This window comes from Globicephala melas, chromosome 20, assembly GCF_963455315.2.
Source record: "Globicephala melas chromosome 20, mGloMel1.2, whole genome shotgun sequence".
Lineage (NCBI taxonomy): Eukaryota > Metazoa > Chordata > Mammalia > Artiodactyla > Delphinidae > Globicephala > Globicephala melas.
Window position 1 is genome coordinate 41431388 of NC_083333.1, and position 17462 is coordinate 41448849.

A 17462-nucleotide genomic window follows, 5' to 3' on the forward strand; every position below is an offset into this window, starting at 1 on the left:
ACCCACCAGACCCTGAATAACTCAAACATTCCTAAAATGAGAGACAGACAGGCTCTTCAAGCTAACCTTTAAAATCTGGGACAAGGCTTCGTTGTCTGTTTAAGAAAATGCAGACAAGGAGAAGCAAATTTTAAGCTAAGAAAAGCACACACCAATTCTACAGCCTATGCAATTATGGAAGACCTTCCATGATTCTCTTCTCTCACCTCGGTTTGTTTTGCTGGGATATATTCTCTGAAAGTGTTTATACTCTTCTGGAGCAGGAAAGTCTTCTACTGGATGGAAAGAATACTTTGACTCAAAATCATCTGCAAAAGGAACAATATTAATTCATATCGCCCTTCCTCGTGCTCCCACACACCTCTCTGCCACTTCTGACTCTCCCCATACTAGTCTCCCGGGCTTCCTGATGTACCATGAGGGCCTGCCTTGCCCACTAAAGCAAGGTTCGTGAGGGCAGCAACAGCATTACTCTCTGCACCTCGTACGCACAGTGTGTTCAAAGGCTCTTTACGTTAAGGAATGAGTCTTTGAACTGGTTCTTTAAATCTTTCCACCCCAAACCAGGCACATACCAGGAAAGGAGCCCAGCTGTTTGCATGGCAGGAGAAGGAAATATAGTTCTGTCTTTCAGTAACATAGTCATGTTAGAGACTATCACCATGGGAAACCAACTGAACTAAATCCACAAATCGGCAGAAATTAATCTAAAATGGGACTATATGCCACCAGCTAGGGAACGATCTGACCAGAAAATTCCCTTTTGGCCCAGGCTCCCCTCATTGAGCTCTGCAACACAGTCGGGATGGCCATGTCATGGCTCCCACTCCCACTTTCCATGGCCCCTCTACAAGAAGGCTCAAATGTTCTATGGGTGTGGCTCGATCACATTCCAAAGGGCATATCCTCCAAGCAAAAATACTGGTCCACTTAACAGGAACAGACTAGAGCAGGGCCAGAGAAGAGTCAGCCATTAAAGAATCTACAGTGTTCAGGCTACAAGGGACTGTGCAGATCCTTCCAGACTTCCTCAACAGAGGGTCTAACAATACCTGATGGACAATCTTTACTTGGTGCTCCATCCCAGACCTAATGAATTAGAAATCTCTTAGGTGCAGTCTACGATTCATTTATAACCTTGGAAAAGTTAATCCGATACACTCTTGAGCTAGTCAGTCTCCTTGTTTCATAGATAAGGGAAGTGAGGTCCAAAAAAATGAAGTGACTTCTTCAAAGTAACACAACTAGTCAGTGGCTTTGGATTACTAGATAAAAGTTGTGTACACAGTGTTGTTTTGTTTTCAAAGGTCCAGAAAGGAGCTCTTCTTCCTAGGAGGATACGTAATTCCTGTCTCAATAATCCTGAAGAGGATACAGTCTCTGACCTAAAAGCTAACAACAAATAATGAGCCTTGGGGAGCAAGAGATTGGCTTTAGAGTTAGCACAACACCTGCTGATCTTACTTCCATCTATTCCAAAGGAATCGTGCCTAGAATTTGCCTAAGGAAAGGGATGTCCATGGATGGACCCAGAAGTCTGAGGGAAGGTCAGGAGAGGAACTGCAGTGAACAGAGGACACCAAGTGACCACTCCCACTCTGCAGCGGCCACTGGAATTAGTGAAGTCACCACAGGAACTATGAGACTAAAACAGTTAGCTACTCACCCAAGAAAGATCGGACAGTGGTAATAGAATCTCTGTGGCCATTCCTCAGGGGTGGTGGAGGCGGCGGGGGGGGCCCAGCTGGCGTCCTTGAGGGTGGAGGCGGGGGCCTTCCTCGGCTCAGGGGTTCTGACCCATGCATTCGGTACGGTGGGGGGGGAGGGGGGGCATCCCTGGCACCATTTCGGATCACGGGTGGCGGGGGTGGAGGAGCTGCAATTAAAGTTCAAAGCAGTTAGGTTTGGATGTAGAGACGGCGATGGACGGAGGGATTTGAGAGACATGGGCCAAAAGAGTGCTCGGTGCTTTCTCAAAGAACCAGACCCTGTGAACCACTGGGCAGCATGTTAAATATCATATTCACCCTCCCCTCATCCCTATTTCTTTAACAACATCACCATTCTTCTCGATACCAAAGTTCAGAATAAATTTATGACCCTTTTTCATTTCCCAAGACAAGTCAGTCAAGAATTCCACTTATCCTCGATGATTTTTTTCTCTGCTTTCGCATGCCTTCCTCCACAATTCTAAGTCAGGGCTTTCTCATTTTTATCTTGTTCTACTGCAAAAAGCCTCTCAAATGTTTTCCTTGCTTCTAATCTCTTAGCCTTTCAATCCATTCTGCATACCACCAACTCACTAATCTCCCCGAAATACTAGCTCAAACTTTTCCAAGGGCTTTGCATTTCCCATATCATAAAGTTTCAAATCTTTAGCTTCTACACTGCCTGGGTCTCACCCAATCATTTTCCTTTCTTACACAGTAACCCACCACATCAGTCAGCCTGATTGCACCTTCTTTTCTTCCTTGATCCCTACACTGGATTAGGTACCACTCTTCTGTACTGCTCTGTTGACTCTGTCTCTCTCTACCACTACTATGTTTTTTACACGTGCTTCCTCCCGAGGGTACTGTATATTTCTTAAAGTCAGAGCAGTGTCCATTCATCTGAGTTCCCAAGCTCAGCACATGGTAGGTCTTCAATCAATACGTGCTAAATAAACCAAATTACATATGCTTTATTCTTGTGACTCCCCCACAATACTCAGAAATACCACCCCTCATCCCTTACTATCAAATCCTACTTTTCTTTAAGGTTCAACTCAAGTCCCATCTTCTCAAGGCTTTTCCAAAGCAATCCACTCTAACCTGATTCCCTCCTTTGCTCTCCCACAGCATTTACAGGCTATGTCACTTATTCTAACACTTAGTAGTACAGACTAAAATGAGTGATTTTCAAATTATGTATAATAATTTCATCTGCAGAAGTTATATATTTCCATTGATAGGCTCATTGCTCAGAAAAAATAGGGAACACCTCTTTTGGAATTGCCTCCAAACCCAGGTTGTCAGACAGATCCATAAATATTATCATATGATGGTCACTTCTCATTTCTGAGGTTGCACCACCAACAAAAAAATTCATACCTACGTCTGACTCTGATTTTTGGCCGTTTTCGAAAATCAAATTCACCCTTAAAAGACAAAATTTGCCACCAAGCATAAGGTAATGTCAAAAGCATGTTGGGGGGAATTCCCTGCTGGCGCAGTGGTTAAGAATCTGCCTGCCAATGCAGGGGACACGGGTTTGAGCCCTGGTCCGGGGAGAGATCCCACATGCCGTGGAACAACTAAGCCCGGGTGCCACAACTATGAGCCTGTGCTCTAGAGCCCGCGAGCCACAACTATGGAGCCCGCGTGCCTAGAGCCTGTGCTCTGCAACAAGAGAAGCCACTGCAGTAAGAAACCCGTGCACCACAACGAAGAGTAGCTCTCGCTCGCTGCAACTAGAGAAAGCCCACGCACAGCAACGAAGACCCAATGGAACCAAAAATAAAATAAATAAAAAAATAAGAGCATGTTGGGGGACTTCCCTGGTGGCACAGTGGTTAAGAATCCACCTGCCAATGCAGGGGACACAGGTTCAATCCCTGGTCCAGGAAGATCCCACATGCCGCGGAGCAACTAAGCCCATGTGCCACAACTACTGAGCCTGTGCTCTAGAGCCCGCGAGCCACAACTACTGAGCTCACGCACCACAACTACTGAAGTCCGCACGCCTAGAGCCTGTGCTCCACAACAACAGAAGCCACTGTGATGAGAAGCCCGAGCACCGCAACGAAGAGTAGCCGCTGCTCGCCGCAACTAAGAGAAATCCTGCGTGCAGCAATGAAGACCCAATGCAGCCAATAAATAAATAAATAAATAAATAAAAAGCATGCTGGACATCACTGGAATAGGTTCGAATGTGTTTAAGTTAGATTATTTCTGTGCTTTGCACTAACAATAATAGCAGTTACCATTTATTTGATATCCATCATGTTCCAGGCACTGTCCTGGGCACTTTCTATGTATTAAATCTTTAAAAATTCTTGTAGCCACCCCTGTACAAGTATGAGGCATTATCCCCATTTCACAGATGAGGAAACTGGGACTCAAGCTGTTTGTCTAAGGTCACAGATCTAACAGACCCAGCATACGTCTGCTCTTCCATAGTAAGAAAACTGCTACCCAATGCTTTTCACAACAACCTCAAGTATTAAATATCTCCCGAACAAACGTATAACCCAGTGAGATGGAAATGTGTCTTTTGGTACCTGGGCCATGTTACCAAACAGTACATGGAGACTACTTGGCTTAATAGCCAACACTGTCTTAGTAATAAGAGTGTATATCATTCTTCCTGAATTACTGTCAGAATTTCTATAGAGTAACCATAGTTAAGAATGAAACAGTAATGGGATGATTTTGTTATTGTTTTTGTTTTTTTAAAATATTTATTTGGCTGCACCGGGTCTTCAGTTGCAGCATGAGGGATCTTCGTTGTGGCGTGTGGGATCTTATAGTTGTGGCATGCAGACTCTTAGTTGTGCCATGAGGGATCTATTTCCCTGACCAGGGATAGAGTCTGAGCCCCCTGCACTGGGAGCGTGGAGTCCTAACCGCTGGACTACCAGGGCAGACCCTGGGATGATGCTTATAGACAAGAAGTCTGGCACTGTAGGCCCAGTAAATGTTAGTTTTAGCTTCCCATAAAACACACTCAGAATGTCAACTCTCCCTCACTCTCCAAAGTCTGTATAAGTATGGACGGGGCCATTAGAGGCCATAATTAAAGAGAAATCTCCTTAACTCCTCCCAGCAGATCTCTGAACCCTGTTTTCATTCCAAATCTGCCCAAACTGAAGCTCTTTCAGGTCATCCTCAAAATATTTCCCTAAGACTCAGATTTCTCAGGGCCCTGAGAGTCTGCATCTACTGCGAGAGCGGGATCAGGGACAGTAAGGTAGATGGTCGGTCAGGCTCAAAAGGACACCAGCTAGACTCTGCGCAGGAGGCAGTGATGAGGGCCAACCTGGATGGGCAAAACGGAGCAGGACCAAGAGCTACCTGCTTGGCTCCCTCAGCACCCTCCCTCAGGGCCGGTCATCCTGACCAGATTCTGCCATCTCTAAGAAGTTTCTGAGCTCTTTGTCACATCCAGTTTCAAGGCTTTCAAGTGACAGAGCCAGAACCCAAGGACCCCAAGAAACAAGTAGCATGCAAAAGAAACCCTGGGGTAGGAAGACTGACTTTTGTAATCCAAGATAAACCCGTATTAAAGAAAGCATGACATTTTTTTTTAACTGAAGTATAGTTGATTTACAGTGTTGTGCTACTTTCTGCTATATAGCAAAGTGATTCAGTTATACATATTCTTTTTTTATATTGTTTTCCATTATGGTTTATCATAAGATACTGAATGTAGTTCACTGTGCTATACAGTAGGACCTTGTTGTTTATTCATTCTATATATAATCACTTACATCTGCTAAATCTAACCTCCCACTCCATTCTCGATTGTTTTAAAAAGAAAAAAATTCCCTTAAAAAAACAGTGTTTTAGGGACTTCCCTGGTGGTCCAGTGGTTAAGACTCCGTGCTCCCAATGCAGGGGGACTGGGTTTGATCTCTGGTCAAGGAACTAGATCCCTCATGCCGCAACTAAGACCCGGCACAGCCAAAATAAAATAAATAAATAAATAAATACACATTTTTTTAAAATAGTGTTTTACTCTGCAAAGGAAAAATTCAGAAAACAAATGCTATGGACAATAAGGGACTTTTTGGTCTCTGAGCACCCCGGGGAGGGTAAAAGACTACATACTCATTCAAATGTAAATAATTCATAAAGAAACAAAAGTAAATTATCCCATGTTATCACACCATATGATTTATTAATAGAGATAAGTCCATGAAAACTGCCTAGAAGTCCTTTGCATAAAACCACTAAATTTGTCAGCACACCACAGTTTATAAAGCACTTTTACACACCCTTTTATTTATAACCATCTCTGAAAAGTACTGTGAACACCATTTTACAGATGAGGAAACAAACTCAGAGAATCAGAGTGATCTGCCCAATGTCACAAAACAAGTGGAGCCAATACTCGAAAGATCTCTGACTAAAATATCTCAATTTTTTTTCAGAGTGTCACTCTTGAGAACTGCTGCTCTGGTTACTGATACAGAAAGCAGGCTGAGGCCTATGTCAGGCCTCGAAGTTGGTGATGGCTAGTAGACAGAAGAACAAGGCTCATAACTTCACATTTTTCTAAAGAAATCACAAAAAAAGAACTGAGAAGTGGGAAGCAAGAAGTCTGCAGACATTTAAAACAACTCAGTTCAACCCACAGAAATTACATTTTTCTCTGCTTCTATTCCTGGTTGGCTTCCGAAAGATATGGGCTCTGCTCAGATAAAGGGTCATTTTAAAAAATCCCTAAGTTAAAAAAAAAATTTTCTTTTTAACCTAAACTTTGTAGAGTCAAAGGTCACGTAAGGACTATATCCTTATGGCTGAAGCCAGGGAGATACAGGGTCAGCCATGTATCAGGCTCCTGTGTGACCACCTGATGCTACTGCCAGCTCCTAGAATACAAGTCTCTGTACCTAATCAAGCAGCAGTACCAGTTAATGGGCCTTTAATACATACTTCCTGATGACACACCTGCTTAATCGATTATCTCATCTATACCTGCAGGGACTGTTTAAAATCAAAGTTCAAAAGCCATTTGTGGAGACTGCGGCTCCAAGCCCAATGAAACAAGAGAATACAGGAGCCAAAATTCCTAGGTCTGAGAAGGCCCCAGCATGGTCTCGTTCACTCTCTACTTTTCAGTCAGGCTATTTTGTAAGATGACACAACCTCTCCCACCTTTTTGAAGGTTCCTTAATCCCCTCCTTACCCAGTTCAGGACCATGGTCCCTCGTTACAAGCACTCCCTTACACACACCCTTAACTCCCTTGCCCTGCTCTCCATTACAGTCGCACATGCCTAAAAACCGCTAACCTGGTTAAATACAACTCTGCTCCAACTCAGTACCTGCAGAGGCACAGCTGAACACACACCGCGCTGATGAATCTCACTTGAAATGTGTGGCCCCTAAGCTCGAGCGGGCCTTCCGTGATGCTGGTCATCCTAGCACACTTCTCTCCTCCACTCATTCTCCTGCATGCCCAGATGGCCATTTTGTGCCCTCTTTCCTCTCTCCTCAAATCTCCCTCCATTTCCTTACCCTCATTCACAGCATATGTTCTTGCTTTCAATTTCACCCAGAATATAGAAGCAAAAAAAAAAAAAGGGCTTCCCTGGTGGCACAGTGGTTAAGAATCTGCCTGCCAATGCAGGGGACACGAGTTCAAGCCCCAGGCTGGGAAGATTCCACATGCGGCGAAGCAACTAAGCCCATGCGCCACAACTACTGAGCCTGCGCTCTAGAGCCCGCGAGCCACAACTACTGAGCCTGTGTGCCACAACTACTGAAGCCCATGTGCCTAGAGCCCATGCTCTGCAACAAGAGAAGCCACTGCAATGAGAAGCCCGCGCACCACAAGGAACAGTAGACCCCGCTCCATGCAACTAGAGAAAAGCCCGCGCGCAGCAATGAAGACCCAACGCAGCCATAAATAAATAAATAAATACATTTATTTAAAAAGTTTTAGAAGAAACTTTCCACATGCTCCTACCACTACACCCACCTACCTACTTGCTTCTTTGCCTATATGCTCTGCCTTCCCTCCTGTTACCACAAAGAACTGTGTTCTTATCTAAGGCCAGCCCTTGACCTGTGGATCAGGTTCCATTCCTTCTTGCCTCCCCAAGGACACTATCCAGGCAATTTCCTCCTCTCTACTGGATCATTCCATCAGCGCACAAACAGATGCTGAAATATCTCCCGTCTTGGGTGGGGTGGGGCGGGGGGAACCAACCTTCAATCTCTCATCCTCCTCCAGCAACCATTCCACATACCTGTACCCCCCACTCCCCTTTACAGCAAACTCCCTAGAGTTTCTCTATTGCTATCTTTGTCAAGTCCTCTCCTATTCCGGCATGCTTGAACCCACCCCGATTAGACTTTCACCCTCACGCTCCCTCCAGCACTCCACTGAAACTACTTAGAAGGGTAGTTTGGGGGTCCCCAAAATGACTCCCACGTTGCTGAGACCAATGTCATTCTCAGTCTTCAACTTACCTGACCCACCTGCAGCACAGGCCACAGCTGCTCGCTCACTCTATCCTGGACTTTCTCCATTACTCTCTTGGCATTCCTCCTTTCTTCCTCACTAGAGGCTCTTTCTCAGTTTTCTCTGCTTAGTACTTTTATCACTCTCACCTGTCAATGTAGGAAGGCCTCAGGCCTCGGACCTCTCCTCTTCGCTATACTCACGCCCCAGGTGATCTCACCCCAGCATGTGGTTCTCAATATCCTTCAAATTTCTCTCTCTAGCCCAGACCACTCCCCTGAACTTCAGAGTCTGAGAGTCAATCGACAATTGGTTATTTCCTCTTGGATGTCTAACAGGCACCTCAAACTTGACATCCAAAACTGAACACCCACCTTCCCCCAAACCTGCTGTGATCCTATCCATCTACTCAGATTATTGCACTAGCCCCCTAAGTGGTCTCCTTTGGCCCCTTTGTCCTCCTGCGGTGGGTTCTCAACAACAGAGCCAGTTGCCTTTTCAAAAGGTAAATCAAAGCTACTTCTGTGTTCCAAGCCCCCGTGCCGCGCCAGTGGCTCCCCATCTCACACAGAGTAAAACCCAAAGTTTTCACAAAGTCCTCCAGTGTGCTCCCGTGGCATCTGGCTTTCTGACCTCCACATCCTGCCGCTCTTCCCCTCACACATCCTGGTCTTGCCACAATGGTCTCCTTGCTGTCCCCAGTCTCACGGTCTTTGCATTTGCTGCCCTCAATGCCTGCGTAGCGTACTCCCTCACTTCCTTCAGGTATTTGCCACACTGTCACTTTATCAGTAAGGCCTTCCCTGACCCCAACTCTACCCTCACCCCTGTAATTTAAAATACTACCTCATCCCCACTCCAGTATATCCCATTCCCTTTCTCTGCTTTGTATTTTCTAAAGCATCTATATACTATGTATTTATATATATATATATATTTTTTTTCTAATTAATTTGTTAACTGTCCAGGAGAACAGGATTTTTTGTCTTTTTTATTTACTGCTGTTTTCCTAACAACAGAGTCTGACACGTAAAGAGGCACTCAATAAACCTGTTGAATGAGTGTTCACTTCAATCACTGAAGGAGAGCTTTGGGGAAAAGGGTGAAGAGGAAGGATAAACTCAATCTCAGTATGGTAGGAAAAATCAGGTGCTTCCAGGCACTTACCTGCTCCCCGACTGGGAGGGTCTCGGGCTGGGGGAGGTGGCCTACTACTCTGTAAAGAAGGGGAGGCTGAGGTGGGTGGAGGAGGCGCTAGGCCTCTGACAGGCCCTGGTGTCTTCCTATGCAAAGAATTGTGTCTCTGTGGCAGCTCAGGGGCTGACTCGTTAGTGGGACTGGAGGGTCCATTGGGGACCCCGGGAGGCTGGCGGTAAGGCGGAGGCGGAGGAGCTGGAGACTGGCCACCTGGTCCTGTTCTGACATTCACAGGGGAAGGAGGCGGCTTGACTGGGGGTGGAGCGGGAGGTCCCTCTCGACCAAGGTGAAGCCGCTGTCCAGGTGTGGGTGGCAGGGGCTTCTCTCTGTTGTAGGCTGCGGCTTTGCTGCTGTGCACAGGCAGAGGCGTAGGGGGGGCGTTGGCACGCCGCCCCGGGGGAGGCGGAGGAGGGGCGGAGGAGCTGTGCTTCATGCCCGTATTGCTGGTGGTATTAGGCCGAGAGAGGTCCGGTAACGAGGGTCTCTGCATCCGGGGCAGTTCTGGGAGTGAGGCTCGGTTGCTGTCTGTATCATCCTGAGGGCGCCCGCTGGCTGTAGACCCCGGAGGCCTTGGGGCAGCAGCTCGAGAACTGGGGACTTGTAGGGCTGGCTTGCCAGCTAGGTTCTCTACAAATACACCAGACAGCACTGGGTCAACAGAGCTGGACCTACGTTGCTGGGTATCTCCACGTCACCCCGCCTCCTTAGTGCAACCTGCATGGCAGCAGGGCAAATACCTGTATGATTCTGGGTTTTACCCTGGTTTCAGGCTCAGGGCCCATTAACAAACACTACTGATGCAAGCTGAACGCATTCTTATTTACCCGCAGCTTTTGCTTTATTCTACTTTATAACCCCTGCCCTGCCCCAACTCCTTCTTCCCATCTCTACCACACTCCTCAACCCCAGAGGGCCCACCTGGGACCAGTCAGAAACGAACGTGCTTGGGAAACATCCTAAGAAAGTACTTATCACATACCTGAACCGTCCTTGGCTCCCACAGGGCGGAGCTTGGGCACTCCTCCTTGGAAGAGACCTCCCTTGGGCTGCAGGGCAGCTGCTCCAGAGCCATAACCACCACTGCTTCCTCTGGGTTCTGGAAAGCACACCATTAGGATTTTCATTTCATATGCTCTGAGGCTGGTGACCAAGTCAATCCTGAGGAGAAACCCCTCCTCTACCTGGGCTTTAATTTGCAAACAAACCGATATTGCTTTTGCCTTTCCACTGAGATAGAAAGCTGGGCTTCTCTGCTCCACAGCTTCATGTAGGTGTGGGGATGAAACTCTGTGCTGTGATGAAAGAGAGAAAACAAAAGGAACGAGGAGCCAATCTTCCTTTATTTAGGGCAGAGTGGTAACCAGGATGAGGACCTGTTCAACAGAGTTCTCTAGGCTTTCCTCTCCAAGTCCCAGATGGTGAGGGGGCTTAATGGCTCAGGGACCCAGGTGTGAGAAAACCCCCAGAGGCCTTTCAGAATGAACACTTGTAGCAATTATAAAATCATCGTTGGCTTCAGCTTACAGGTTTTTAGGACTGTGGTGGTCTTCTCAGAGAAAAGCCAAGGATATGCCCTAACAAGCACTAGTTATAGTAGGAGATGGGAGGCTTAAGATCCCGAGAATGCTTCTCAAAGGTCAAAAAGCAATTTCTAAGGTATTCAAATGAACAGATGAGAAGACAGCCAAAGAACATGCCAAGACAAAATTCTCCCACTTACGACCCAACAATAAAAATGACAGCCAAGCCTAGTCCCCGAGTCAATCCTGGGATCCCGGTGGTTCATTAGGAGATGAAGCTTAGACTCACTCTCGAGGAGGGGAGCGCTCCGATCATTAACGTTGGTCACCTTCTTCAGCCTGGTCCCTTTGCAGATGTCCTGTAAGAGAGCACCTCGACCCCGCTGCTCATCTCTACTCAGCTTGGGCAGCTCAGTGTTGGCCTGAAGGAAGAGCGAAACATAAGTTCACCCTCAATATCCCCTTCATCACAAGCTCGGGATAAATGCCTTAAGCCAAACTGGATTCCACGAGATGCCTGTCTAACCTAATAAGATACATGTGCCAAATGACAGTATCAATGTCCATTATCCTCCTCCTTAGAACTTTCTCTCATGCTGTACCTTCTGTGAAGGATATAGGTCTTCCTCCTGTTCAGAAGCTTCTGACAGGAGGCCTGCACCAATACTTACTGAGCACCTATGTGCTAGGCTTGTGTGCCGGACACTTTATTTGTATCATCACCACCAAGGCAAACGTTTATTGAGCCCCCACTATATCCCAGGCATTGTGCTAATAATAAGCACATTACTTTCATTATCTTGTTTAAATCCTGAAATATTCCTATGACCAACAACAACAGGAGCATAGGGACAGACAGCTAGATAAATGGAACAAAACAGGAAGTCCATAAAGCAGGCCCAGGTCTATATAGAAATAATAAAAATATATTTCTTCAGTGCAGAAAGGATAGATTATTAAATACAAGGTGTTAATAACAAGTGGTTAAGTTTTTTGGCCATGCCAGGCGGCATGTAGGATCTTAGTTCCCCAACCAGGGATCGCACACACACCCCCTGCAGCGGAAGCGTGGAGTCTTAACCACTGGACCACCAGGGAAGTCCGACAAGTGGTTAATTTTTAGAAAAAAATAATAAAGTTAAATACCTACCTTAGCACTTTACTCTCAAATAAATTCTAGCTGAATTATAAAATTTAAGTGTAAAAAAATAAAACCACAGAAGTACTATATGCAAAAATATAGGTAATGGGAAGGACTTTCTAATCAAGACAATCAAAATACAGGAAAAGATCGACAGATTTGCTTATTTCAAATTATTTACTTAGGAATATAAGTAAATAAGCAGATGACACACTGGAAGAAAAATTGTCAGTGACAAATGTTAACATATGATAGAAATAAAGGTAGTGGCCCAAATCTATAGAGCATTAACATATAAAGATGACTTAGAAATCAGTAGGATAATAAGCAAAAGATATGAACAACACTGCATAAAAGAAGTCAAAAGAGCCAACAAATATGGAAAAAAACCAACTATAATAAAAAAAAATGTAGTGTAAAACTATCATTATCTACCTATGATACTGGTAAAGGTTAAAATTACAAAGAGACTGCTAGCTTTGTGAAGGCAGGGACCACTGCCTGTACAGTGCCTGGCACACTGAAGATGTTCAAAACAATGTATAGAATAAAAAGCTGCCCCATGGTGATCTTAAGGATCCAGGAAAACAGGTATTCTTTTCTACTACCTGTGGTAGGATAGATTGGTATGATTTTTCTAGAAAGTAATTTATGTATCAAACACCTCGTAAAAGTCTAGCACAAGAATTCTACTTCCAGAAATTAACTTTAAGAAAATAATTGGAGACATGCACAAAGACGATAATAATAGCAAAAAACAGTTTATAATAGCATAAAGCGGAAGTAATCTAAAAGTTCAACCGAAAAGAACAACAATGGTACAATCATACAGTGGGATGCCAGTTAAGCTCTTAAAGGATATAGAAGTAAGCATCTTTTCATGGAAATAAATATCTGACACAATCAAGCAAAAAATATTATAGAACAATACATATACATGATTCCAGTTTTCTACAGGAGTCATAATAGGACCTATCTCATAGGGTAGTTTTGAGAATTAAATGATAACACTTTTTAAGAGCTTAGCACAGTGCCTGGTGTATAGTAAGAGTTCAATAAGTAGCAGCTAGCTTATATTGTGAAGAATAAAAAGGTACACACATACAGAAAATTTCTAGAAGGATATACACTGATACTAGCAAAAGTTAATCTGGGGTAATAATTATTTATGTTTATCTGTATTTTCTAGTTTTCCTACAATAAACATACAAAATGTTAACAAAGGTTAATTATAGATTAACATTTTCTATGTTTATTGGTGTTCTCTAGTTTTTTCTGGATTTTTAGTAAAGAATTTTTTAATGACATCACTAAACATTTAATGACATGACAAGCCATTCATGATGTATTAATGAGGAAGAAGAGCCAATCAGAAATCAGTATGTATATAAAGAACAGCCTTTTTTTTAAAAAAAGGTAGACGGGCTTCCCTGGTGGCGCAGTGGTCAGGAACCCGCCTGCCAATGCAGGGGTCACGGGTTCGAGTCCTGGTCTGGGAAGATCCCACATGCTGCAGAGCAACTAAGCCCGTGCACCACACTACTGAGACTGCATTCTAGAGCCCGTGAACCACAACTACTGAGCCCACGCGCCACAGTTACTGAAGCCCACGTGCCTAGAGCCCATGCTCCACAACAAGAGAAGCCACCAAAATGAGAAGCCTGCGCACGGCAACGAAGAGTAGCCCCCGCTCACTGCAACTAGAGAAACCCCGTGCGCAGCAACAAAGACCCAATGCAGCCATAAATAAATAAATAAATAAATAAATAAATAATTTTTAAAAAGGTAGACAGATACAAAAGGAAGAAGGAGGGAGGGGAAGTCTAGACACAAAACTGTTATGAATGGTTGGATTATGGGTAACTGCTCCTTTTTGCTTAACCACAGTTCATAAATTTCTTGAACATATTACTTTTGTAAAGAGAAAAATATTACTAAGCATGTCCAAAATTGAGCTCATATCCTCCTCCACAAACCTGTTTCTCTTGTAAATAGCACCAGCATTCAATCAATCCCCCAGGGCTTCCCTGGTGGCACAGTGGTTGAGAGTCCGCCTACCGATGCAGGGGACACGGGTTTGTGCCCCGGTCCGGGAAGATCCACATGCCGCGGAGCGGCTAGGCCCATGAGCCATGGCCACTGAGCCTGCGCGTCCGGAGCCTGTGCTCCGCAACGGGAGAGGCCACGACAGTGAGAGGCCCGCGTACCGCAAAAAATAAATAAATAAATAAATAAATAAAAATTAAAAAATCAATCCCCCAACTAGAGTCATTCAAATCTCCTTCCTCTTCTTCACTCTTCCATCTGTCATCAGACTCTTAAGATTTTACTCTGTCATTGTCTCTTGTCTCCACTCTCCATCCTCACTGCTTTAGTCCAGACTCTTATTTTCAATTGCCACAGGCTTCTGTCTCCAGTCTCAACCTCCCTGTCTGTAGTCTCAACTCCCAACCTACCGTCCACACTGTGAAGAGTAACTTTCCTAATATAAACCCAAGCAGGTTCCTCCTGCTGCTGAAGAGACTTCAGCATCTCCCCATCATGACCAAGAGAAAACTCCAACCCCCCACCTACACCTCCAGCCTCAGCTCCCACCACACCCCAAAAATTACAGGAAAAAAACCAGAAGTTGGCAGACCTGAAGTGTTGTCCTAGTTCTGAAACAAATTAGCTAGGTTAAGTCACCTTTCCTCTTTCAGGGCACAATTTCTCATCTGTTAAACACCCAACACACCCAACACACCCACACCCACACACCCACACACACACACCCACACACCCACACCCACACCCACACACACACACGATGAAGCACCCAGGTTCCTTCCTTCTTTCTCATGTGACTCCAGGTATCACAACTCAGACATTGCTTTTTTTTCTTCCCATTACTGAACCTTTAGTCTTCCCCCTAATTCCATTAACTCCTTTCTTTCTTGATATGGGGCATGGGGGCATTTAGACCTGATGGACTTGACTTTAAAGTGAACTGATTTGGAGTAGAAGAGAAGGAAATGAAATGGCAGCAAGAAACAACAACTAGGAATTGCCATCCCTTTTCTCAAAGATGCAGAAAAAGGACACATTGACCTTTATACTACAATAGTTTTAGGGAAGACACACTAGTTCCTACTCTGATGCCACCTGCCCAAATCTCCATTTAGACTGAACCAGGATAAAAAAACCAAGACAAGCCATTATGGTCCTAAGAGGACTTCTCAGGAATCAGAACGAATTAGGAAGACAGACTTTACTTATTTATTCTCCATCTTCCTACACCCCATGTCTTTCAGTACACTATGTCTCATACCAGGAAGCCCTAAGTATCCATTCAGGTCTTGAGATAGCCAGGTGGATGGACTACCTACCTGATTAGAAGTGGGAGGTGGAGGAGGACCAGGGGGTGGTGGAGGGGGAGGAGGAATTGGCATCCTTGCCCTGTTTGCAGTTGGCACTGCTCTCTTTCCTTTTTAATCTGCAGCTTTAGGTCACTCATATACCTGCAAGTGAAACAGAAATAAATTCATGAGAACAACTTTGCCATGAGACACACTGAGTACCAGGAGAACCAGAGGACTGAGCATGACACCAGAGAGAAACTAGGCACTCATCTCCTAGTCGCACTGTGATCTAGTCCAGGGCTCGGTAAATCTCTTCTGTAAAAGGCCAGATAAAAAAATACTTTAGGCTTTGTAAACCACATATGGTCTCTGTCGCACATTATCCTTCTGTTTTGTTTTGACAACCTTTTAAATTAATAAACTTTATTTCTTAGAGCAGTTTTAGGTTCACAGCAAAACTGAGCAGAAAGTACAGAGTTCCCCTAAAACCCCTGTCCCCCACCACACACACAGAGTCCCCCACTATCTATACCCTGCAGTGATACATTTGTCACAATTGATGAACCTACACTGACACCTCGTTATCACCCGAAATCCATAGTTTACATTAGGGTTCACTCTTGGTGTTGTACGTTCCATGGGTTTGGACAAATGTATAACAACTCTCCACCAATGTCGTATCATATAGAATCGTTTCACTGTCCTAAAAAATCTCTTATGCTGTATCTGTTCATCCCTCCCTGCCCCCCACCCCTGAACCCCTGGCAACCACTGAGTTTTTTTTTTTGGGGGGGGGGTACACGGGCCTCTCACTATTCTGGCCTCTCCCGTTGTGCAGCACAGGCTCCAGACGTGCAGGCTCAGCGGCCATGGCCCAGTCGCTCAGTGGCATGTGGGATCTTCCCGGACCGGGGCACAAACCCGTGTCCCCTGCATCGGCAGGCGGACTCTCAACCACTGTGCCACCAGGGAAGCCCAATCACTGAGCTTTTTAATGTCTTCATAGTTTTGCCTTTTCCAGAATGCTGTATAGTTGGAATCATACAGTACCCCTTTCTGATTGGCTTCTTTCACTTGGTAATATGCATTTAAGTTTCCTCCATGTCTTTTCATGGCTTGATAGCTCATTTCTTTTTAGCACTGAATAACATTCCACTGTCTGGATGTACCACAGTTTGTTTATCCATTCACCTCCTGAAGGACATCTGGGATGCTTCCAAGTTTTAGCAATTATGAATAACGCTGATATAAACATCCTTGTGCAGGTTTTTGTGAGGACATAAGTTTTTGACTCATTTGGGTAAAACATCAAGGAGCATGACTGATGGATCATATGGTAAGAGTATGTTCTGTAATAAACTGCCAAAATACCTTCCGCAATGGCTGTACCAATTCATATTCTCACCAGCAATGAATGAGAGTTCCTATTGCTCCACATCCTCGCCAGCCTTCTGGATTTCGGTCATTCCAATAGGTGTGTAGCAGTATCCCGCTGTTTTAATTTGCAATTCCTAAATGACATATGATGTTGGAATATTTTCATATGCTGACTTGCCATCTATATATCTTCTTTTTTTGAAATTAATTAATTTATTTATTTTGGCTGCACTGAGGCACACAGGCTTAGTTGCGGCATGTGGGATCTTAATTCCCCGAACAGGGATCGAACCCAGGCCCTCTGCATTGGGAGCGCAGAGTCTTAACCACTGGACCACCAGGGATGTCCCTATGTATCTTCTTTGGCGAGGTGCGTGTTCAGGTCTTTTGCCCACTTTTTAATCGGGTTGTTTGTTTTCTCACTGTTGAGTTTTAAGAGTTCTTTGTACATTTTAGATAACAGTCCTTTATCAGATGTATCTTTTGCAAATATTTTCTCTTACTCTGTGGCTTGTGTTCTCATTCTCTTGAATTTTACATTTAAAAAATGTAAAAATCGCGGGGCTTCCCTGGTGGTACAGTGGTTGAGAGTCCACCTGCCGATGCAGGGGACATGGGTTCGTGCCCCGGTCCAGGAAGATCCCACATGCCGCGGAGCGGCTGGGCCCGTGAGCCATGGCCGCTGAGCCTGCGCGTCCGGAGCCTGTGCTCCACAACG

General features: G+C 45.0%; 1 protein-coding gene across 4 annotated transcripts in view; it reads right to left on the minus strand.

The window, feature by feature from the left end:
• Positions 1–17462, minus strand: part of WIPF2 (WAS/WASL interacting protein family member 2) — a 38628-nt gene that overhangs the window by 176 nt on the left and 20990 nt on the right. For all 4 annotated transcript variants that reach the window (XM_030840090.2, XM_030840094.2, XM_060290327.1 and 1 more), the window contains 6 exons: positions 15395–15526; positions 11178–11310; positions 10348–10464; positions 9339–9995; positions 1667–1876; positions 207–308 (listed from right to left, as the gene is read on the minus strand). In XM_030840090.2, coding sequence (XP_030695950.1) covers positions 207–308; positions 1667–1876; positions 9339–9995; positions 10348–10464; positions 11178–11310; positions 15395–15457 — 1282 coding nt within the window. In that variant the 5' untranslated portion in view covers positions 15458–15526. The remainder of the gene's footprint in view (positions 1–206; positions 309–1666; positions 1877–9338; positions 9996–10347; positions 10465–11177; positions 11311–15394; positions 15527–17462) is intronic.